The sequence below is a fragment of the Scyliorhinus canicula genome, chromosome 2 (genome assembly GCF_902713615.1).
Source record: "Scyliorhinus canicula chromosome 2, sScyCan1.1, whole genome shotgun sequence".
Lineage (NCBI taxonomy): Eukaryota > Metazoa > Chordata > Chondrichthyes > Carcharhiniformes > Scyliorhinidae > Scyliorhinus > Scyliorhinus canicula.
The window spans coordinates 84,483,374-84,507,750 of record NC_052147.1 but is presented as its reverse complement, the minus strand read 5'-3'; the positions used below and the strand labels follow the sequence as shown (position 1 = coordinate 84,507,750).

At 46.0% G+C, this 24,377-nt stretch overlaps 1 protein-coding gene across 1 annotated transcript in view; it reads right to left on the bottom strand.

Moving 5' to 3' along the window:
• Positions 1–6,055: 6,055 nt before the first annotated feature.
• Positions 6,056–24,377, bottom strand: part of zfyve1 (zinc finger, FYVE domain containing 1) — a 166,018-nt gene continuing 147,696 nt past the window's right edge. The window contains exons 10-11 of the mRNA XM_038781653.1: positions 10,154–10,264; positions 6,056–7,033 (exon numbers count right to left, since the gene is read on the bottom strand). Coding sequence (XP_038637581.1) covers positions 6,801–7,033; positions 10,154–10,264 — 344 coding nt within the window. The 3' untranslated portion in view covers positions 6,056–6,800. The remainder of the gene's footprint in view (positions 7,034–10,153; positions 10,265–24,377) is intronic.

Genomic DNA, 24,377 nt, shown 5'->3' with positions numbered 1-24,377 from the left:
GAACTGAAGAAAGGGATTAGGAGAGCTAAGAGAGGCATGAAAAATCTTTGGCAGGTAGGATCAAGAAAAACCCCAAGGCCTTTTACACATATGTGAGAAATATGAGAATGACTAGAGCAAGGGTAGGTCCGATCAAGGACAGTAGCGAGAGATACTGTATTGAGTCTGAAGAGATAGGAGAGGTCTTGAACAAGTATTTTTCTTCAGTATTTACAAACGAGAGGGGTCATATTGTTGGAGAGGACAGTGTGAAACAGACTGGTAAGCTCGAGGAGATACTTGTTAGGAAGGAAGATGTGTTGGTCGTTTCGAAAAACTTGAGGATAGACAAGTCCCCCGGGCCTGACGGGATATATCCAAGGATTCTATGGGAAGCAAGAAATGAAATTGCAGAGCCGTTGGCAATGATCTTTTCATCCTCGCTGTCAACATGGGTGGTACCAGAGGATTGGAGAGTGGCGAATGGCGTGCCCCTGTTCAAAAAAGGGAATAGGGATAACCCTGGGAATTGCAGGCCAGTTAGTCTTACTTTGGTGGTAGGCAAAGTAATGGAAAGGGTACTGAGGGATAGGATTTCTGAGCATCTGGAAAGACACTGCTTGATTAGGGATAGTCAGCACGGATTTGTGAGGGGTAGGTCTTGCCTTACAAGTCTTATTGACTTCTTTGAGGAGGTGACCAAGCATGTGGATGAAGGTAAAGCAGTGGTTGTAGTGTACATGGATTTTAGTAAGGCATTTGATAAGGTTCCCCATTGTAGGCTTATGCAGAAAGTAAGGAAGCATGGGATAGTGGGAAATTTGGCCAGTTGGACAATGAACTGGCTAACCGATAGAAGACAGAGAGTGGTGGTGAATGGCAAATATTCAGCCTGGAGCCCAGTTACCAGTGGCGTACCACAGGGATCAGTTCTGGGTCCTCTGCTGTTTGTGTCTTTCATTAACCACTTGGATGAGGGAGTTGAAGGGTGGGTCAGTAAATTTGCAGATGATACAAAGATTGGTGGAATTGTGGATAATGAGGAGGGTTGTTGTCGGCTTCAAAGAGACATAGCTAGGATGCAGAGCTGGGCTGAGAAGTGGCAGATGGAGTTTAACCCTGACAAGCGTGAGGTTGTCCATTTTGAAAGGACAAATATGAATGCGGAATACAGGGTTAACGGTAGGGTTCTTGGCAATGTAGAGGAGCAGAGAGATCTTGGGGTCTATGTTCATAGATCTTTGAAAGTTGCCACTCAAGTGGATAGAGCTGTGAAGAAGGCCTATGGTGTGCTAGCGTTCATTAGCAGAGGGATTGAATTTAAGAGCCGTGAGGTGATGATACAGTGTACAAAACCTTGGTCAGGCCACATTTGGAGTACTGTGTGCAGTTCTGGTCACCTCATTTTAGGAAGGATGTGGAAGCTTTGGAAAAGGTGCAAAGGAGATTTACCAGGATGTTGCCTGGAATGGAGAGTAGGTCTTACGAGGAAAGGTTGAGGGTGCTAGGCCTTTTCTCATTAGAACTGAGAGGATGAGGGGCGACTTGATAGAGGTTTATAAGATGATCAGGGGAATAGATAGACAGTCAGAGACTTTTTCCCCGGGTGGAACAAACCATTACAAGGGGACATAAATTTAAGGTAAATGGTGGAAGATATAGGGGGGGATGTCAGAGGTAGGTTCTTTACCCAGAGAGTAGTGGGGGCATGGCATGCACTGCCTGTGGAAGTAGTTGAGTTGGAAACGTTAAGGATCTTCAAGCGGCTATTGGAAAAGTGCATGGATTAGGGTAGAATAATGGAGTGCAGATTAATTTCTTCTTAAGGGCAGCACGGTAGCATTGTGGATAGCACAATTGCTTCACAGCTCCAGAGTCCCAAGTTCGATTTCGACTTGGGTCACTGTCTGTGTGGAGTCTGCACATCCTCCCCGTGTGTGCGTGGGTTTCCTCCAGGTACTCCCGTTTCCTCCCACAGTCCAAAGATGTGCAGGTTGGGTGGATTGGCCATGATAAATTGCCCTTAGTGTCCAAAATTCTATGATTAACCTAGGACAAAAGTTCGGCACAACATCGTGGGCCGTAGGGCCTGTTCTGTGCTGTATTTCTCTATCTATCTATTCATATTAGGAGTCAGTTTACAATAATAAATTTTAAAAAACAATCACTCCTGCAAATGCTAAGGAATACCAGATAATCAAACGGATCACTTTTGCAAATTAGTCAAACATTTTTCTTTCAGATTATTAAAACCCAGGCACCAAATTGTGCCTGTTCGGCATAAATTGTGAAACAAAAATTGCAACAATCCACCATTATACATTGAGGTTGGAGTGCAGAAGGGCAGAAAGTTGTTCTCTAGAGCAGGATGATCTCTCTTCCTACACACAAGCCCACATCAACCCACCAGATGGAAGCAGAAAGATTGCTCTTCACATATCCCACTCCATCACCGACATACCCGGGAGGCAGGTAATTCTTTCTCTTTCCTTCACTCTCATCTTGCATTCCACCACACCCCCTCTGATGTAGATTCCGGCAGAAATACTGAATACCAGGGCAGCATGGTGGCATAGCACTACTGCTTCATGGCTCCAAGGACCTGAGTTTGATCCTGGCCCCGGGTCACTGTCCATGTGGAGTTTGCACATTCTCCCAGCGTCTGCATGGATCTCACCCCCACAACCCAAAAAGATGTGCAGGGTAGGAGGATTGGCCCCTGAATTGGAAAAAAAAGTGAAGCAGTTGAGGCTCTTTTATTAAATGTTTTCAAGATAAAGGTAGATAGTTTTTGAAGAATAAAGGAATAAAGGGTTATGGTGTTCGGGTGGGAAAGTGGAGCTGAGTCCACAAAAGATCAGCCATGATTTCATTGAATGGTGGAGCAGGCTCCAAGGCCCAGATGGACTACTCCTGCTCCTAGTTCTTAGGTGCACGGTAGGTGGATGGGCCACGCTAAATTGCCCCTTAATTGGAAAAAAAATAATTGGCTACTTTCAATTTTAAAAAAGATTACACCCCCCCACTCACCCAGAAATTTTAGTTTGAACTGTCCCCATCCAATTTTCCAATTTTCCCAACTGCCTCTTCACTCGTGTGGTTTTCAGTCTCCTGGTTCCGCTCTCAATTTTGTTCTATCTTGTGTTGTTTCATCCTCCCGTCTCCTCTCACACTGTTTGTGTACGTGAGTGAATGGTTGGTTGGCTGAGCGAATGGTTTGTTGAGCACGTGAGTGTGTGAATGGTCGAGTCAGAGGTTGAGTGAATGAGTGGGCAAGTGAATGCATGAGTGAGTAGGCAACAAGGTAGCAGCTGGAGAGTAGATGGTTTTTCACTTTGGTCACAAGAATAGAAAAGATTTGTTTAAAAAGGCATTACTCTTATAAATGCTGGTGTTGAGAGTAATGATATGTATACTACAAGGGTTAAGAAGAGAGATTGCCTGTATATCAGTACTTAATGGCGCTACTAATTCATCATATAAAAGGCTGTGTCTCTCGGCACGCTGGAAGGAAGCTGATGGAGATTTCAAAGCAGAAGGATAGTGAGGTTGAGTTATAGTGAAGTTGATAAATTGGAGAGATTATTGATGATTGTATCACAGATTCAGTATTATTTTATTATCTGTTACTCAGTAAAGTGTGCGAACCTAATCAAGTAGTGTAAAATAAATTAGCTTTGATTTAAACATTTAATTTTATGTTCTTTTTTTATATAAATTGAGAGTAGCCAATTAATAGTTTTCCAATTAAGGGGCAATTTAGCATGACCAGCCCACCTATCCTGCACATCTTTGGGTTGTGGGGGTGATACCCACACAGACACGGGGAGAATGTGCAAACTCCACACAGACAGTGACCCAGGGCCGGGATTGAAACCTGGGTCCTCAGTGTTGTAGTCTCAGGGCTAACCACTGCGCCACATGCCACCCTTACTTTTATGTTACTTGTCAACACTACATCTTTGGCTATCTTGGAGAGCAAGACAAGGAATATAACATTGAGAGACGTGGGTGTATTTGTAAAAAGAACATTAAAAATTAGCATGCACAGTGGTGCACAGGTTAGCAGTGCAGCCTACAGCGCTGAGGACCTGGGTTTGATCTCTGTCCGTGTGGAGTTTGCACATTCTCCCCGGCTGCGTGGGTTTCACCCCAGTTATGGGAGAGGTGTTTTCAGAACCTGAAAATGTATCATGGAGTTCAACCAACCCGCACTTTTAATAGATTGTTAATTTTGAAGCACACGTGGTTTTTAAAACAAAACAATGTTTATTCCATGAACTCAAATTAACCTTTTAAATAAACATTGGATCTCTTAACACCCCTTACTTTAAAGATAACCTCGAAAATAATACAACACTACCCAATCCTGCAAACTGTTCCTTTACACATCCAAAAGACTTAACACATCCTTGAAACAGAAGCACATTAGATTTATATTCAATACTGAGATCTTTTTACAATTCCGATTTCACCAAAGGATTAAGAGATAGTCCTTCATGGCAGAGGTCACCAGTAATGCAGCTCACAGCCACACCCAAGCTTTCTTCAAAACTGAAACTAAAAGCAGAAAGTGAGCTCAGCTCCCCCCCCGTGACATCACTTCAGTAATATGATCAGCTTCATTTCTTAAAAGGTACATTTCTTAAACATCCAATTCTTAAAGGCACTCTCACATGACACCCCCACAACCCAAAGATGTGCAGGGTAGGTGGATTGGCCATGCTAAATTGACCCTTAACAGGAAAAAATAATAATTGGGTACTCTAAATTTAAAAAAAATGAAGTTAGCATGCAGATACAGCAAACAATCATGAAAGCAAATGGCATGCTGGTCTTTACTGCATGGGGGTAAGAGTACAGGCATAAAGAAGGCTTGCTACAGGGCAGCACGGTGGCCTAGTGGTTAGCACAACCGCCTCACGGCGCTGAGGTCCCAGGTTCGATCCCGGCTCTGGGTCACTGTCCGTGTGGAGTTTGCACATTCTCCTCGTGTCTGCGTGGGTTTCGCCCCCACAACCCAAAAATGTGCAGAGTAGGTGGATTGGCCACGCTAAATTGCCCCTTAATTGGAAAAAATAATTGGGTAATCTAAATTTATTTTTTAAAAAAGGCTTGCTACAATTGTACTTGGATTTTGGTGAGGCTAGACCTGGAATATTATGTGCAATATTTGTCTTCATATCTAAGGAAGATCTAGTTGCATTGGAGGCAGTAGAGAACATTCAGTAGGTTAGTCCCTGCGATGAGAGGGTTACCGTACGATGGCAAATGATTTAAGACTGAAATGCGGAGGAATTTCTCAAAGCATTGTGAATCCTTGGAACTTTTACACCCACCTGAGCAGATAGGAATGCCAGTTTAACATCTCATCTGAAAGATGACACCTCTGACAATGCAGCACTTCCTCAGTACTACACTGGGGTATCAGCCTTGATTTTTGTGCTCAAATCCTGTGAATCTTTAGAATTCGCTATCCTTTTAAAAAAAATAAATTTAGAGTACCCAATTCATTTTTTTCCAATTAAGGGGCAATTTAGCGCGGCCAATCTACCTAGCCTGCACATCTTTGGGTTGTGGGGGTGAAACCCACGCAAACACGGGGAGAATGTGCAAACTCCACACGGACAGTGGCCCAGAGCCGGGATCGAACCTGGGACCTCAGCGCCGTGAGGCAGCAGGGCTAACCCACTGCGCCACCGTGCTGCCTAGAATTCGCTATCCTGAAGGATACGCCATCATTAAATATTTTTACAGTTGAGACACAATTTTCATCTCTTAGGGAATCAAGTGACACAGGAAGCGGCGGGAAGTTGGAGCTGAAGCCCAAGATCAGCCTTCATCATCCTGAACGGCGGAACAGGTTGGACGATTGGTATGGACGTATCCTCCTCCTACTTTTTATTGATGTTCACATTAGTGAATTCCAGTCATCTGGTTTAGAATAAATAATACATTCATATATTTTATTTTATCCAGGCTGTACAACAACTGCCTTTGTTTGATCTACCACAGCAAGTCGTGTGAAATCACACATTATATGACTGAAAAGATTTGCAAGACAGGAAAAACAAGGTAAAGGACATCCAACATTTTATTCACAGAAATTATTTATAAACTACTAATTTACATTATTGATGAGAAGAACTTGACACTTTTTCACGATAACAAGTGCTTTGAATTCCAACGAAGGTATCAACAAAACATGATTTCTTTTTAAAATAAACAGATGCTTTTAAAAAAAGAAACATCACATTTCGAGGAATAGGTTGCAAAAGAAACAGGGGGTGGAGAAATTTGTGCCAGTGTCACTGTAGGTTTATATCGACTTGTGAGAGCTTTTCCACCGACATCACTGAAAAAGCTGCAAATCATGCATCACGTAAGAATAGCCATACTGTTTGACAGTAAAACTGAAGACATTCTCATGTGAGCAGAACCCAGTTCTTGTAATCGGTGTATAATTATAAGCACACATGGCAACACACCCCATATAACACATACAGACATAATACTTAGGTCAGTTCTAATGAGTGTTAGTGAATAAAATAAAATAAGAGCAGGGAGTGCAATTGGAAAACGGCCTTGTACAGGGAAAATTGTGATGTTACCAACTGCCAATTGAATTCTGGTTAATGTCCGGAACGTTTAAAAAATATAACTCCTCGGAGTTTGTTTTTGAACACACAGGGTTAAGAACTATTTCAGCAATTCTATTCCACTTTTGTTTTTAAATGTCATGCATATGTGATCATTAAGAAATTAATAATTTGGATTAAAATTCAATGTTCGATCAGAATTGTCTTTTTCAAGTGTGCCACTCAAAGGTCACCTGGTTTTTTATTACAGTTTACACAGACCCGTACAGGATGGTCCCATCCACGTGAAGAGACTGTCCGCCTATCCTGAGAGCATTCATTGCAGAAACCCTGCCCGCAGGCTCGACAGTGATGCTTGGACATTTTTGTTGTAAACTCTTTCTGACAACAGCAGCAATTAGTGATCTCGTGGTCAGGTACCCAGTATGATGGTCTGGCTGCATCTTTCATTAAACCTACAAAGATACAATTCATGAGTTGTCAATCTAAATTAAATCACAAAAAGATTAATTTCTACATGCAGTTCACTTCTGCTTAGTTCATTCCTCCGATACATTTGTTCAAAGAACTGGAAGCTCCTGTTCTTAACCCCCACCCTGCACCACATGCTGGCACCCATACTGGCCGCCATGGCTAGCTAACCAGGCCACTGAAGCCACCAGTTACTCCCCCCTTGGGGTGCATCCATCAGATTGTCTAATACTGTGCGTTTTCTGGCAACCCCTCCCCCCAGGAGAAAACCACCTATAACCGCTGGGAGCGGGAGAAAACTGGAGGGGGACTGTAGGAATTGCGGCCCTTCACCACAGCAGAGCGGGCCCTCATACATCCCCGCTCCACCGCCACCCCTACACCCCCCTCCCAAACACCCCCACCGTCCCTACTCCCCCTCCTCGTCAGTCCCCCTTCTCATCCCCCTTCCCTACTCACCCCCCCTCCCCTACTCACCCCCCTCCCCTACTCACCCCCCTCCCCAACTCACCCCCCTCGCCTACTCATCTCCCTCCCCAACTCACCCCCCTCCCCATCTCACTCAGGGGCTGGTTTAGCACCGTGGGCTAAATCGCTGGCGTTGAAAGCAGACCAAGGCAGGCCAGCAGCACATTTCAATTCCTGTACCAGGAACAGGCGCCGGAATGTGGCGACTAGGGGCTTTTCACAGTAAGTTCATTTGAAGTCTACTTGTGACAATAAGCGATTTTCATTTCATTTTTTCACCCCCCTCGCCTATTCATCTCCCTCCCCTACAGCCCCTTCCCTACTCACCCCCCTGCCCAACACGCCCTCCCCTACTCACCCCACCACCACCCCTACTCCCCTTCCCCCTCACCAACACACCCCCACCACCCCTACTCACCCCTTCCCCAACACCCCTCGCCAACCTCCCAAGTACCTCCACATCATCCCTACTGCTCCCTCTCCAACAACCCCTCCCCTATTCACCCCCTTCCCAACACCCCCTCCCCTACTCACCCCCTTCCCAACACCCCCTCCCCTACTCACCCCCTTCCCAACACCCACTCTTCTACTCACCCCCTTCCCAACACCCACTCCCCCTACTCACCCCCTTCCCAACACCCCCCTCCTCTACTCACCCCCTTCCCAACACTCCCCTTCCCAACACTCCCTTCCCCTATTCACCCCATCCCAACAACCCCCTCCCCTACTCACCCCATTCCCAACACCTCCCTTTCCTACTCAGCCCCATTCCCTGCTCCCCAACAAACCCCCTCTGCCCCTAATCACCCCACTCCCCAACACCCCTCAACCCCCCCAAACACCTCCACACCATCCCTACTCCCCCCTCCCCCCCTCCCAAACACATCCTCAACACCCCCCAACTAACCCCAACCATCCATATTCCCCTCTCCTAAACACCCCACCACCACCATCCCTACTCCCCTCCTCCCAAACACACCATCCTCCCCAACACAGGCCCACCATCCCTATTCCCCCCTCCCCCAACAATCCCCACTCCTCCCCAGCACGCAGGCTAATCATGGTAGCAGGGCAGCACGGTAGCATGGTGGTTAGCATAAATGCTTCACAGCTCCAGGGTCCCAGGTTCGATTCCCGGCTGGGTCACTGTCTGTGCGGAGTCTGCACGTCCTCCCCGTGTGCGCGTGGGTTTCCTCCGGGTGCTCCGGTTTCCTTCCACAGTCCAAAGATGTGCGGGTTAGGTGGATTGGCCATGCTAAATTGCCCGTAGTGTCCTAAAAAGTAAGGTTAAGGGGGGGGTTGTTGGGTTACGGGTATAGGGTGGATACGTGGGTTTGAGTAGGGTGATCATTGCTCGGCACAACATCGAGGGCCGAAGGGCCTGTTCTGTGCTGTTCTATGTGTCTTGTCATGTGTTTTGGAGGACCTGCTGGTTATGGGGCAGGCCCCTACTTCTCCCTGAGCTAATTAGGTGATTGGAGTACGTATCAAATACCACCTAACAAGGTTATCCACCGGTCAACACCAAATTACAGGGATTCTAAAAGAAAATCAGAGATACCCTTTCAAAATTTACTCAAATACATTTCAGCCAATGGATATTTAAAACCAGACACCATGCAAGATGCAAATTATTACATTCCCAATGACATAAAAATGGTTTAGTACCAGCTTTTTAAACAAGGAAGAAATAAAAAAATTAAAACTTCTGTTTGGTCATTGAAATCTGAACACTAGTTTCAAAATGCGGTGGAAAAAACTTGCATCTATATCGCTTTAAGGTTCCACACCACTTCAGAGAATTAAACTATGAGCAAAAAGGTACTTTATCGGGTCAAAGCTTGGTTACAGATGGATCTTAGGAGGATCTTAAAGGACGAGTGAGGTTGGTGGATTTAGGGAGGGTGTTCCAGAGTGTGGGGCCTGGTCAGCTAACATCACAGTTATCCATGAAGGGAGGTGGACGGAGAGCAGATGCACTGGAAGACAGGATGGGAGGAATGGACCGGGGGTGGCAGAAGGAAGGAAGTTGTACGACTGAAGGAATTTACAGAGACCGAGAGGAGAGAGATCAAAATGACAGAGAGCACGATCAAATGATTGGGATAGTACCTCGGTCAGCCAGACATGGCATCATCAATCTGTATCCACGTTTTGGTCTCCATCTCAATTTGTCTATTATTGGATCAAAGCATTCTTGCTCCGTGCTAAAAATGTCATTAGTTATATGTGGAATGCCAGAGGAAACTGTGTTAATAGGATGCTCAGATGGCAGCACGGTATGATGAAACTGTTTTGGTGGCTTGGTTGGCACACTCTTGGTGAATATAATGGAAATACTTTACTGCTAAGGAACAGAGAATCTGTCAAAAAAGTAAATATCTGCAAGCCTCTACATTTGGTTAAATGGACCTGTATTTTTTCTGTTTTCTATTAACAAATTAAATAAGGATGGTGGTGCATAGTTTTATTTTAACCTTGACTTTTGTCAGCTCAGGTGTCATGTCCAGACTAGTGACCAAAGATGATCAAAACAGCAATTAGAGAACCTGTAGTGAAGTCTGCTTTAGAATTCCACAGGAGCAAGCAATATTTGCTGTCCTTGACATACTTGCCCTACTTTATAAACGTCTTACCTAGTGGAAAATCTATTGCCGTAGCCACTGCTCCAAAGGTGTTCTGCACAGCTTCACCAACTTTCCGTGCTATAATCGTTCCGCTCTCATCACCATCTTCATGTACAACATCTTCAAATAGTGTCAAAGTCAGAACATGATTAAAGATTCAAAGTTAAATATATAATAGCAACATACTAATCTTTTTAATTGATACACAAAAGAGCTCCACAAAGGGATTTTGAAACTAAACTTGTAAAGGGCATCAAAATTAATAAAAATCCATTTTATATGGAGCGGCACGGTGGTTAGCACTGCTGCCTCACAATGCTGAGGTCCCAGGTTCGATCCTGGCTCCGGGTCACTGTCCGTGTGGAGTTTGCACATTCTCCCCATGTTTGCATGGGTTCACCCCCACGACCCAAAGATGTGCAGGGTAGGTGAATTGGCCACGCTAAATTGCCCCTTAATTGGGAAAAAAAGAATTGGGTACTCTAAATTTGTATTAAGAAAAATAAATTAAACAAAATAATACATTTTATAGTTATATAAAGGGAAAGTGGATGGTCAAGAGCTATGTCAGCCCACTCAAAGCTGAAAATGGAGATATTGTCAGTGATTTTTTTTTAAGGGGCAATTTCGCACCAGTGTTAATGGGGAAACGGCAGTCATGTTGAACAATTATTCTGCCTCAGTATTTACAGTTGAAAAGGAGGATAAGTGGACGGCAAGTCACTGAGTGTCTAAGTCAGAGATAGATAAGTTCTTGATTAATAAGGGGATCAGGGGTTATAGGGAAAAGGCAGAATGGGGATGAAAAATATATCAGCCATGATTGAATATCAGAGCAGACTTGATGGACCGCATGGCCTAATTCTGCTCCTGTATCTTACTGTCTTATAACTTGCCGGAGAGGAGGTGCAGAGGAAAAATGAGTGAGCAATAGTGGGCAAAAAGGATATTCGTGATTAAATATAGGAACATAGGAAATAGGAACTGGTGTGGGATATTTGGCCCCTCAATATTGCTCCGCCATTCAATTAGATCACAGCTAATCAACTACCTCACTGCCCAACGCACTATTTCGCTATCCTTTGATGTCTTTAATATCTAGAAAAATATCCATCTCAGTCTTGAACATACACAATGACTAAGGATCCACAGCCCACTGGGGTAGAGAATTCCAAAGATTAACCACTCTCAAGTGAAGAAATTCCTCCTCATCTCAGTCATAAATAGCCTGCCCCTTATTCAGAGTCTATTCCCTGGTTCTAGAACATCCCAGTCAGGAGAAACATCCTTCATGCATCTACCCTATTCTAGGGGCATCAATGCTTCACAGCTCCAGGGTCCCAGGTTCGATTCCCGGCTGGGTCACTGTCTGTGCGGAGTCTGCACGTCCTCCCCGTGTGTGCGTGGGTTTCCTCCGGGTGCTCCGGTTTCCTCCCACAGTCCAAAGATGTGCGGGTTAGGTGGATTGGCCATGCTAAATTGCCCGTAGTGTCCTAAAAAGTAAGGTTAAGGGGGAGTTGTTGGGTTACGGGTATAGGGTGGATACGTGGGTTTGAGTAGGGTAATCATTGCTCGGCACAACATCGAGGGCCAAAGGGCCGGTTCTGTGCTGTACTGTTCTACCCTGTCAAGTGCCACTAGATCTGCATGGTAGATCTCTACAAAGTTAGTCTAAAAAATTATGAGGGGCACAGACAGGGTGGATAGTCAGAGGCTTTTCCCCAGGGTAGAGGGGTCAATTACTACCTATGCCCCATAGGTTTAAGGTGCGAGGCTTTAGAGGAGATGTACGAGGCAAGTTTTTTTACACGGAGGGTAGTGGGTGCCTGGAACCCACTGCCGGAGGTGGTGGTGGAAGCAGGGACGATAGTGACATTTAAGGGGCAGCTTGACAAATACATGAATAGGGTGGGAATAGGGGGATACGGACCCAGGAAGTGTAGAAGATTTTAGTTTAGACGGGCAGCTTGGAGGGCTGAAGGGCCTGTTCCTGTGCTGTACTTTTCTTTGTTCTTTGTTCTACAACTGGCGTAGTTCGGCAAAAGGGGAGGAGCTCTGAGACGAGATTGGACAAAATCGGAGAGGTTCGGAAACCTTCGGAGCGAGTCGAAGACGATCGGGGAGAATCGGAGGACGTCGGAAGACGAACAATCGTACCGCTAACGGAAGCACAGAAGAATGGAAGACCCAAAGAAAAACGGCTAGACTGGGGTAAGAAACATCTTTTTAACCCATTAAAAGTCTTAAAGCTGCATCAAGCAGTACTTCGACCCCTAGATAGGACATTAATTCAATCGGGTGCTGGTCGTTGAACGTAAAATATAACGGGGCTGAAAAAATAGTCACGGTTGTGTACACAGATTACACACAGTTGCCGACCATAAAATTGGGTGGAAGGTTGAATTTATGGCTGAAACAAATCCTAAAATAGATTCAGAACCGTTAACCAGTGGAGAACTACTTCTCATAACTTCCAAGGGAGGTAGCGCTGTACCCGATGTCTCTATTGACGATATATTGGGTGATTTTGGATCTTTGATTCATAGACAATTTGGACTATATGAAATTTCAAGAAAAATTTAATCAAAATATGATATCCCGAGGACAATGGCTTGCACGGTGAAGAACGTGCAAAATGGTCTCTTGCAATAATGGCACAGCTTCGCAGACAGCAAGAATTAACTGTTAAAAATAAAAGCGATCATGACATTAAGTCCACTAAAGATCAACTCGCCGCAGTTGTTGAGGAATTACGAGATGCAAAATATAAACTTTTTTTTTGAAATAATTTTTATTGAAACATTTTGAATTTATACAACAATAATAGGGGCAGCAGGGTAGCATGGTGGTTAGCATAAATGCTTCACAGCTCCAGGGTCCCAGGTTCGATTCCCGGCTGGGTCACTGTCTGTGTGGAGTCTGCACGTCCTCCCCCTGTGTGCGTGGGTTTCCTCCGGGTGCTCCGGTTTCCTCCCACAGTCCAAAGATGTGCGGGTTAGGTGGATTGGCCATGCTAAATTGCCCGTAGTGTCCTAATAAAAGTAAGGTTAAGGGGGAGGTTGTTGGGTTATGGGTATAGGGTGGATACGTGGGTTTGAGTAGGGTGATCATGGCTCGGCACAACATTGAGGGCCGAAGGGCCTGTTCTGTGCTGTACTGTTCTATGTTCTATGTTCTAACGCACCATAGTAAAATACCAAAAATAACAATAATATTAACAATCATAAACATTCGCCCCACCTCCATGAACAACACAGCATTTTAACAACAACGCAAATTAACACAATATAAAGTTACAGAATAGACACTACAATAAGGAACACCCCCCCCCCCCCCCCCCCCCCGGGTTGCTGCTGCTATTGACCATTCACCTTCCCCTCTCCGACCCACACCCCCGAAAGCACTCTGTCCATCGTCCCCCGCGACGGCAGCAGAGGGAATCCCTCTACCTGTCGCCTAGCAAACTCTTTTACATGCAAGTATCTGAACATGTTCCCTTGGGGAAGGCCAAATTTATCTTCCAGTTCCCCCAGGCTCGCAAACCTCCCGCCAATAAACAGGTCCCTCAATTTGCTGATGCCCGCCCTTTGCCACCCCCTAAATCCCCCATCCTTGTTCCCCGGGATGAACCGATAAGGTAATGCATTCACCTGAAGAAGGAGCCGTGCTCCGAAAGCTCGTGTTTGAAACAAACCTGTTGGACTTTAACCTGGTGTTGTAAGACTTCTTACTGTGCTCACCCCAGTCCAACGCCGGCATCTCCACATCATGGCTATTGACCAAGTTACCCATCTTTGAGCCAGGAAATCCAGAAAAGGCTGCCATCGTTTATAGAACCCTTGTATTGATCCTCTCAGGGCATATTTGACCCTTTCCAATGTTATAAATCCCGCCATGTCACTGATCGAGGTCTCCACACTTGGGGGCCTCGCATCCTTCCATTGTAACAGAATCCTTCGTCGGGCTACTAGGGACGCAAAGGCCAGGACACCGGCCTCTTTCGCCTCCTGCACTCCCGGCTCTACCGCAACTCCAAAAATCGCGAGTCCCCACCCTGGTTTGACCCTGGATCCAACCACCCTCGACACCGTCCCCGCCACCCCCTTCCAGAATTCTTCCAGTGCTGGGCATGCCCAGAACATATGGGCATGATTCGCTGGACTCCCCGAACACCTGGTGCACCTGTCCTCACCCCCAAAGAACCTACTCATCCTAGTCCCGGACATGTGGGCCCGGTGCAGCACCTTAAATTGGATGAGACTACGCCTCGCACATGAGGAAGAAGAGTTGACTCTCTCCAAGGCATCCGCCCAAGTCCCGTCCTCTATCTGCTCCCCAAGTTCCTCCTCCCATTTAGCCTTCAGCTCCTCCACTGACGACTCCTCCACCTCCTGCATTACCTTATAGATGTCAGACACCTTCCCCTCTCCGACCCACACCCCCGAAAGCACTCTGTCCATCGTCCCCCGCGACGGCAGCAGAGGGAATCCCTCTACCTGTCGCCTAGCAAACTCTTTTACATGCAAGTATCTGAACATGTTCCCTTGGGGAAGGCCAAATTTATCTTCCAGTTCCCCCAGGCTCGCAAACCTCCCGCCAATAAACAGGTCCCTCAATTTGCTGATGCCCGCCCTTTGCCACCCCCTAAATCCCCCATCCTTGTTCCCCGGGATGAACCGATGGTTGCCACCCAATGGAGCCTCCATCGAGCCCCCTGTTTCCCCCCGATGCCGTCTCCACTGTCCCCAGATTCTTGGGGTCGCCGCCACCACCGGGCTTGTGGTAAATCTCTGAGGGGAGAGCGGCAACGGTGCCGTTACCATGGCACCCAGGCTCGTACCTCTACATGACGCCATCTCCATTCTCTTCCATGCCGCTCCTCCCCCCTCCATCACCCATTTACGCACCATTGACACATTGGCTGCCCAATAGTACCCCAGAAGGTTGGGCAGCGCCAGCCCGCCTCTATCCCTCCCTTGCTCCAGGAACACCCTCTTCACTCTCGGAGTCCCATGTGCCCACACAAAGCTCAAAATACTGCTAGTCACTCTCCTAAAGAAGGTCCTGGGGATAAAGATGGGCAGGCACTGAAAGAGGAACAAGAACCTCGGAAGCACCGTCATTTTGACGGACTGTACCCTCCCCGCCAACGATAATGGCAGCATGTCCCACCTCTTGAACTCCTCCTCCATCTGATCTACAAGTCTGGTGAAGTTATGCTTGTGAAGAGTCCCCCAGTCCCTGGCCACCTGCACCCCCAGGTACCTAAAGCTCTCCCCTGCCCGCCTAAGCGGGAGCCTACCAATTCCTTCCTCCTGGTCTCCAGGGTGCACCACAAACACCTCGCTCTTGCCTAAATTTAATTTATAACCTGAAAAGGTCCCAAACTCAGCTAGCAACTCCATCACTCCCGGCATCCCTCCCACCGGGTCCGCCACATACAGTAACAGGTCATCGGCATACAACGACACCCTATGTTCCTCTCCACCTTGCACCAAGCCTCTCCACCTCTCTGAATCCCTCAACGCCATCGCCAGCGGCTCGATTGCCAGTGCAAACAACAAGGGGGACAGGGGGCAACCCTGCCTGGTCCCTCGGTAAAGCCGGAAGTACTCCGACCTCCTCCTATTCGTGGCCACGCACGCCATTGGGGCCTCATATAGCAGCCTTACCCATCTAATGAACCCTTCACCAAATCCACACCTCCCATAGGTACCCCCACTCCACTCTATCGAAGGCCTTCTCCGCATCCAGTGCCACCACTATCTCTGCCTCTTCCTCAATCGCCGGCATCATGATGACATTCAACAATCTCCGCACATTCGTGTTCAGCTGCCTTCCCTTCATGAAACCTGTCTGGTCCTCGTGCACAACCCCTGGCACACAGTCCTCTATCCTGGTGGCCAGGATTTTTGCCAGGACCTTAGCATCCACGTTGAGGAGAGATATGGGCCTGTATGAACCACACTGCTGGGGGTCCTTGTCCCTCTTTAAAATTAACGAGATCAGCTCCCGCAACATCGTCGTGGGCAAAGTCCCCCCTTCCCACGCTTCATTGAGTGTCCGCACCAGCAAGGGGCCCACTAGGTCCACAAACTTTTTATAAAATTCCACCGGGAACCCATCCGGCCCCGGTGCCTTCCCTGACTGCATCTGCCCGATCCCCTTAATTAGCTCCTCCAGCTCAATCGGCACACCCAACCCCTCCACCTGCTCCTCCTGCACCTTCGGGAAAGAAAGCCCGTCAAGGAACCTCTCCATTCCCCTCCTCTCCCCCGTTGGCTCCGACCGGTACAGTTCCCCGTAAAAGTCCTTGAAGACCTCATTTATCTCTACCCCCTTCCGCACCACATTCCCACTCTTGTCTCTCACTCCAGCAATTTCCTTAGCCGCATCCCGTTTGCGGAGCTGATGAGCCAGAATCCTACTCGCCTTTTCACCATGTTCGTACACTGCCCCTTGTGCCTTCCTCCACTGTGCCTCCGCCTTTCTAGTGGTCAGCAAATCAAATTCAGCCTACAGGCTGCGCCTCTCCCCCAACAGTCCCTCCTCTGGTGCCTCTGCATACCTCCTGTCCACCTCCAGCATCTTTCCCACCAGTCTATCCCTCTCACTCCTCTCCGTGTGTGCCCGGATGGATATCAGCTCCCCACGAATCACTGCCTTCAGGGCTTCCCAGACCATCCCCACCTGAACCTCCCCCGTATCATAGAACATAGAACATAGAACGATACAGCGCAGTACAGGCCCTTCGGCCCTCAATGTTGCACCGACATGGAAAAAAAAACTAAAGGCCATCTAACCTACACTATGCCCTTATCATCCATATGCTTATCCAATAAACTTTTAAATGCCCTCAATGTTGGCGAGTTCACTACTGTTGCAGGTAGGGCATTCCACGGCCTCACCACTCTTTGCGTAAAAAACCCACCTCTGACCTCTGTCCTATATCTATTACCCTTCAATTTAAGGCTATGACCCCTCGTGATAGCCACCTCCATCCGCGGGAGAAGGCTCTCGCTGTCCACCCTATCTAACCCTCTGATCATTTTGTATGCCTCTATTAGGTCACCTCTTAACCTTCTTCTCTCTAACGAAAACAACCTCAAGTCCATCAGCCTTTCCTCATAAGATTTTCCCTCCATACCAGGCAACATCCTGGTAAATCTCCTCTGCACCCGTTCCAAAGCTTCTACGTCCTTCCTATAATGGGGCGACCAGAACTGTACGCAATACTCCAAATGCGGCCGTACTAGAGTTCTGTACAACTGCAACATGACCTCATGGCTCCGGAACTCAATCCCTCTACCAATAAAGGCCATCACACCATAGGCCTTCTTCACAACCCTATCAACCTGGGTGGCAACTTTCAGGGATCTATGTACATGGACACCGAGATCCCTCTGCTCATCCACACTACCAAGGATTTTACCATTAGCCAAATATTCCGCATTCCTGTTATTCTTTCCAAAGTGAATCACCTCACACTTCTCCACATTAAACTCCATTTGCCACCTCTCAGCCCAGCTCTGCAGCTTATCTATGTCCCTCTGTAACCTGCAACATCCTTCCGCACTGTCTACAACTCCACCGACTTTAGTGTCGTCTGCAAATTTACTTACCCATCCTTCTGCTCCCTCCTCTAGGTCATTTATAAAAATGACAAACAGCAACGGCCCCAGAACAGATCCTTGTGGTACGCCACTCGTAACTGAACTCCATTCTGAACATTTCCCATCAACCACCACTCTCTGTCTTCTTTCAACTAGCCAATTTCTGATCCACATCTCTAAATCACCCTCAATCCCCAGCCTCCGTATTTTCTGCAATAGCCGACCGTGGGGAACCTTATCAAACGCTTTACTGAAATCCATATACACCACATCAACTGCTTTACCCTCGTCCACCTGTTCAGTCACCTTCTCAAAGAACTCGATAAGGTTTGTGAGGCATGACCTACCCTTCACAAAACCATGCTGACTATCCCTAATCATATTATTCCTATCTAGATGATTATAAATCGTATCTTTTATAATCCTCTCCAAGACTTTACCCACCACAGATGTTAGGCTCACCGGCCTATAGTTACCGGGGTTATCTCTACTCCCCTTCTTGAACAAAGGGACCACATTTGCTATCCTCCAGTCCTCTGGCACTATTCCTGTAGCCAATGATGACCTAAAAATCAAAGCCAAAGGCTCAGCAATCTCTTCCCTGGCTTCCCAGAGAATCCTAGGATAAATCCCATCAGGCCCCGGGGACTTATCTATTTTCACCTTGTCCAGAATTGCCAACACTTCTTCCCTACTCACCTCAATGCCATCTATTCTAATAGCCTGGGTCTCAGCATTCTCCTCCACAATATTATCTTTTTCCTGAGTGAATACTGACAAAAAGTATTAATTTAGTATCTCGCTTATCTCCTCAGCCTCCACACACAACTTCCCACCACTGTCCTTGACTGGCCCTACTCTTACCCTAGTCATTCTTTTATTCCTGACATACCTATAGAAAGCTTTTGGGTTTTCCTTGATCCTACCTGCCAAAGACTTCTCATGTCCCCTCCTTGCTCGTCTTAGCTCTCTCTTTAGATCCTTCCTCGCTTCCCTGTAACTATCAAGCGCCCCAACTGAAACTTCACGCCTCATCTTCACATAGGCTTCCTTTTTCCTCTTAACAAGAGATTCCACTTCTTTGGTAAACCACGGTTCCCTCGCTCTACCCTTTCCTCCCTGTCTGACTGGTACGTACTGATCAAGAACACGCAATAGCTGTTCCTTGAACAAGCTCCACATATCCAGTGTGCCCAACCCTTGCAGCCTACTTCTCCAACCTACACATCCTAAGTCATGTCTAATGGCATCATAATTGCCCTTCCCCTAGCTATAACTCTTGCCCTGCGGGGTATACTTATCCCTTTCCATCACTAATGTAAAGGTCACCGAATTGTGGTCACTGTCTCCAAAGTGTTCACTTACCTCCAGATCTAACACCTGGCCTGGTTCATTACCCAAAACCAAATCCAAAGTGGCCTCACCTCTTGTTGGCCTGTCAACATATTGTGTCAGAAAACCCTCCTGCACACATTGTACAAAGAACGACCCATCCAATGTACTCGAACTATATCTTTTCCAGTCAATATTAGGAAAGTTAAAGTCTCCCATAACAACTACCCTGTTACTTTCGCTCTTTTCCAGAATCATCTTCGCCATCCTTTCCTCTACATCTCTAGAACTATTAGGTGGCCTATAGAAAACTCCCAGCAGGGTGACCTCTCCTTTCCTGTTTCTAACCTCAGCCCATACTACCTCGGAAGAAGAGTCCCCATCTTGCACCCTTTCTGCCACCGTAATACTGTCCTTGACTAGCAGCGCCACACCTCCCCCTCTTTTGCCCCCTTCTCTGACTTTACTAAAGCACCTAAACCCCGGAACCTGCAACAACCATTCCTGTCCCTGCTCTATCCATGTCTCTGAAATGGCCACAACATCGAAGTCCCAGGTACCAACCCATGCTGCCAGTTCCCCTACCTTATTTCGTATACTCCTGGCATTGAAATAGACACACTTCAAACCACCTACCTGAACACTGCCGCCTTCCTGCGAAGTCAAATCTCTGCTCCTGACCTCTCTACTCTCAATCTCTCGCACCCCAAAACTACAATCCAGGTTCCCATGCCCCTGCTGAATTAGTTTAAACCCCCCCAAAGAGTACTAACAAATCTCCCCCCCAGGATATTGGTGCCCCTTAGGTTCAGATGTAGACCATCCTGTCTATAGAGGTCCCACCTTCCCCAGAAAGAGCCCCAGTTATCCAGAAATCTGAATCCCTCCAGCCTGCACCATCCCTGTAGCCACGTGTTTAATTGCTCTCTCTCCCTATTCCTCGTCTCACTATCACGTGGCACGGGCAACAACCCAGAGATAACAACTCTGTCTGTTCTCGCTCTGAGCTTCCATCCTAGCTCCCTAAAGGCCTGCCTGACATCCTTGTCCCCTTTCCTACCTATGTCGTTATCAAAATCTAAACTTGAGCATTATGATGAGATTAGAAAATTATTGGAAAACGAGTCCTTTAAAGTTCAACAACTATCATTTCAAAATGGAGAGTTGCAACGTAAAGTTATTGAAACAGAGTCAAAATGCCATCAGGTACAAACAAAAACTGAGCAAGTCGAAATTGAAAATTGCAAGTTAATCGAAGAAATATGTATTTTGGAAGGTGAAATAAACAATTTTAAAGGACACTGCAAAATCTTGACAGACAGTCTTGCAGCTCATAATTTAAACTGAAGTACAAACGTGAATGTTAGTTCTGATGCTGGAGTAAGTACTTTAAGCAACACAGTTCCAAATCCAGTTTCACCTCCAAATTCAATTTCACAAACAATTCCTGTTTCTCAAACAGTTGTATGATCAGCTCCAATTCCACAGCCGAGATCAAGTGTCAGGACTAAGTCAAAATCTAAATTTCATTTGCCAATTGGATCAGATGAAGATAGTGATGAAACAAGTTTTCCTAGAATGCAAAATACTAAATTGATTCGATCAGCCCCTTTAAAACGTAAACGGGGTAAAGTTGGAAGCAAAGAAGTAGATGATGAAGGTACGGTTATCACAAAAACCATATTTGACCACCATTGGGTTCATGATAAACATAAGAACTAGGAGCAGGAGTAGGCCATATGGCCCCTCGGGCCTGCTCCACCATTCAATGAGATCATGGCTGATCTTATTTGACACTGGAGCTGAACTTACCTGCGTTAGTGAACAGAATGCTGCTTTCTTTCCCCTAACTGCAGGAAAAATTAATGCTTTTGCTGCAGAAGGAGATTCTATTACTCTTCGACAAACTAAGCCACTGCTTTTAGAATTTGGACCACATCAATTGATGGCATCAATATGGGTAGGTCCGGTAACACAGGTACTTTGAGGTATGGATATCTTATCACAACTAAATATCACCTGGTCCATTAGACACATCAAAAAAGATGAAATACAAAATCATCCAATTTGGGCAAAAGATAAAAATGATTGCGGCTTTTTGAAAATGTAACCAGTCACTTTTATGGGATCCGCTCTACCTTGTACCAAACAATACCCTATTAATAAAACTTCAATTCAAGGCATTCTATCTATAATAAAACAACTTGAAGAAAGGGGTATTTTAGTGTGCATTCATAGCTCATCAAACAGCCCTGTATGGCCTGTTAAAAAAGCTAATGGCACATGGCGCCTTACTATTGACTGCAGAACAGCAAATCAATTCATTGTCAGAAATGCTCCTTTAGTAGCAGATCCGTCTACAATCTTTAACTCTGTAGCCACCTGGGGTGGCCACGTCCCAATTTCAAAATGGACACTTGCAAAGAGTAAAGGGAAAATTAGACAGTGCTAAGAAAACAAGCAGGTGCAGCTCCCAGACAAAACCGATACTACAAGCCATTAGCATAGTAATGAGCTATCTCCGGGGACAAAAGGGAAACATTTAAGCAATCGGTACCATGGCAGACTCCCCGGCGCCAGTGGAGACTAAAACAAAGGCAGGCCAACGGTTACCTAGGACCCGCCCAGTGATCAAGCAACGACCCCTTAATAGGGAGAAATCAATACAAATGATTAGGACATGGTCCAATTAATTGGGGCCAAGTTCAAGAACTGCCCAAAAGAGCGCGAAGCCCCTTTGGGGTATAAAGAGGAGTCCCCAAAGACAGATCGCTCTCTTCTTCTTCACCTTGGCTCTCAGCAACGAGACCCGCAAAGCACCAGCCAAGTAAGTCTAAAGTCAACGCACGCTACGAGATAGGCGCTCCTAGCTACTATTCTATACCAGTTTGATGCCAGCAGCCTCAGAACCGGACAACGGCCATTGTTCCTCTGACTGAGTGGGCACCCAAAGCTAAGTATAGGCTTTTAGTAATAGTTGTAGTTTAGTGAGTAAAGTTTGTGCATGAGTAACAATTGGCTGTGTGTGTAAATAAATGCGCATTGATTTCAAACTTACTAACTGGTGTATCGAGTCTTTGATCAGTATTCGGTTTTGAACCTCGTGGCGGTATCAAAAAGATACCTGGTGACTCTTGAGCAAACGTAATTAAAACAGAGCAAATTAAGGAGAGCATAACGAGCAACAACGCCTGACCTTCAATGGTTTTCAGTCATTGACATGGCAAATGGTTTCTGGTCAGTACCACTAGCTAAGCAAGTACAACCATGGTTTGGTTTTACAGTTAATCAACAACAGTACACATGGACTAGACTACCGCAAGGTTTTCACAATAGCCCAACTGTTTACCACATGGCACTATAGAATCATCTCAGGCAACTGCCCGATCTGCCTTCCACTATTATCCAGTATGTAGATGATGTTCTGATAGCCTCCATCAATAACGATGATCATGAGAAAGATCTACGAGTGGTCCTGAACCACCTCAGTACTAATGGTCACAAAGCTACCTTTGCCAAAGCCCAGATTTCCCAAGAAGAAGTTGTATACTTAGGTCAGAAAATATCCAAAGGAAAAAGGGAACTTACTCAGGACAGAACGGCTGCCATCAAAGCAGCTAAAGAACCCTCAACTGTACAGGAAGTCAGATCCTTTTTGGGACTCTATAATTTTAATAGAAATTGGATTGATTCTTACACTCAGTTATCCCAGCCATTGAATGATCTTTTAAAAGGAAACAGAAAATCAAAGGATCCAGTTAATCTCTATTCAGAACAGAAGCAATAATTTCTAAATTTGAAAAAGGTCCTGTGTTCAGCACCAGCCTTAGGTATTCCAAACAACAGAAAACCTTTTACCATGTTTGTTCATGAAAAAGATGGTTACATGACTGCAGTATTAGCTCAGGAACATGGTGATCTGTTAAGACCGGTTGGCTATTATTCCCTTAAACTTGACAATGTGGCATTAGCATTTGGCAGCTGTTTACGAGCTCTGGAAGCCACATGTCAAGCTGTAATAGCAACATCAGGCCTTGTCCTAGATCAAAAGTTAACCACAAACTGTCCACACTCAGTCCATTCTCTACTATCCAGAGTATTACAAGTTACATCAGCTAGATCAGGGGCCAAAGGTCTTTATGCGGCCCACCGAGATCAAGTCATAAAAAAAAATAAGGTTAATGGGGGTGGGGGGGGGGGGGGGGGGGGGGGTTGGGTTACTGGTATAGGGTGGATACGTTGACTTGAGTAGGGTGATCATTGCTCGGCACAACATGTGTTTCATGTGAAGTTTCTACTTTAAAATATTAATTAATAAAAATGAATTGCTTTTTTTTCTTTAAACTTTGTTTTTCAAATAAATGTGTTTCATGTAAAGTTTCTACTTTAAAATATTAATTAATAAAAATTAATTGCTTTTTTTTCCTTTAAAAACCTTTTATTTTGGCTATTTTAAATATTAATTATTTTACTTAATATACTATGCGGCCCTTTAAAATTGTGAATTTCTGAATGTGGCCCTTGCACGGAAAAGTTTGCCCACCCCTGAGCTAGATGGACTAGATGGACAGCAGTTTTGGAAGCTCTCAACCTATATTTTCACAAAGCCAGTCCTGTAACCCCATCATCTTTGCTCCCGCTTCCGGAGGAACAAAAGGGAGAAGGGCATGGCTGTGTGAAAATAATAGAGGAAATGGAAGTAGTATGCTTGGTAGAATAAGAGCCACTGCAGAACCCAGATTTAGTCCTATTCACTGATGGTTCCTCTTTTATTGACGAGGGTATCAAAAAAGCTAGGTGCAGTCACAAGCCCATACGAAGTATTAGCTGAAGGAAGTTTGCCCCCAGGTACGTCAGCTCAGCAGGCCGAATTAAAAGCACTAAGACGGATGTTATGTGACAAGAGATAAAACTGCTAACATCTATACTGACTCTAGATAAGGTTTTGGAGTAGCACATGATTTTGGCCGTCTGTGGAGAAAAAGAGGATTTTTCACAACAGCAGGTACAAATATCCGAAATGGAAAGGAAATGTGAGATCTTCTAGAAGCCTGACCAAATGAAGTATCCGTCGTGGCCATTTCCCCTTCAAAACAAGTATACCGTTTTGGATGCTGTTGGGGGGGATGACCTACCGGGGGAAGGTCCGAGCGGCCAGGTCTCTGGCACTGAGTCTGGCTCTGGGGCTCAGAAGGGATGGGGGGAGAATAGAAAAGCAATAGTAATAGGAGATTCAATAGTTTGGGGAATAGATAGGAGATTCTGTGGTCGCGAGCGAGACTCCCGGA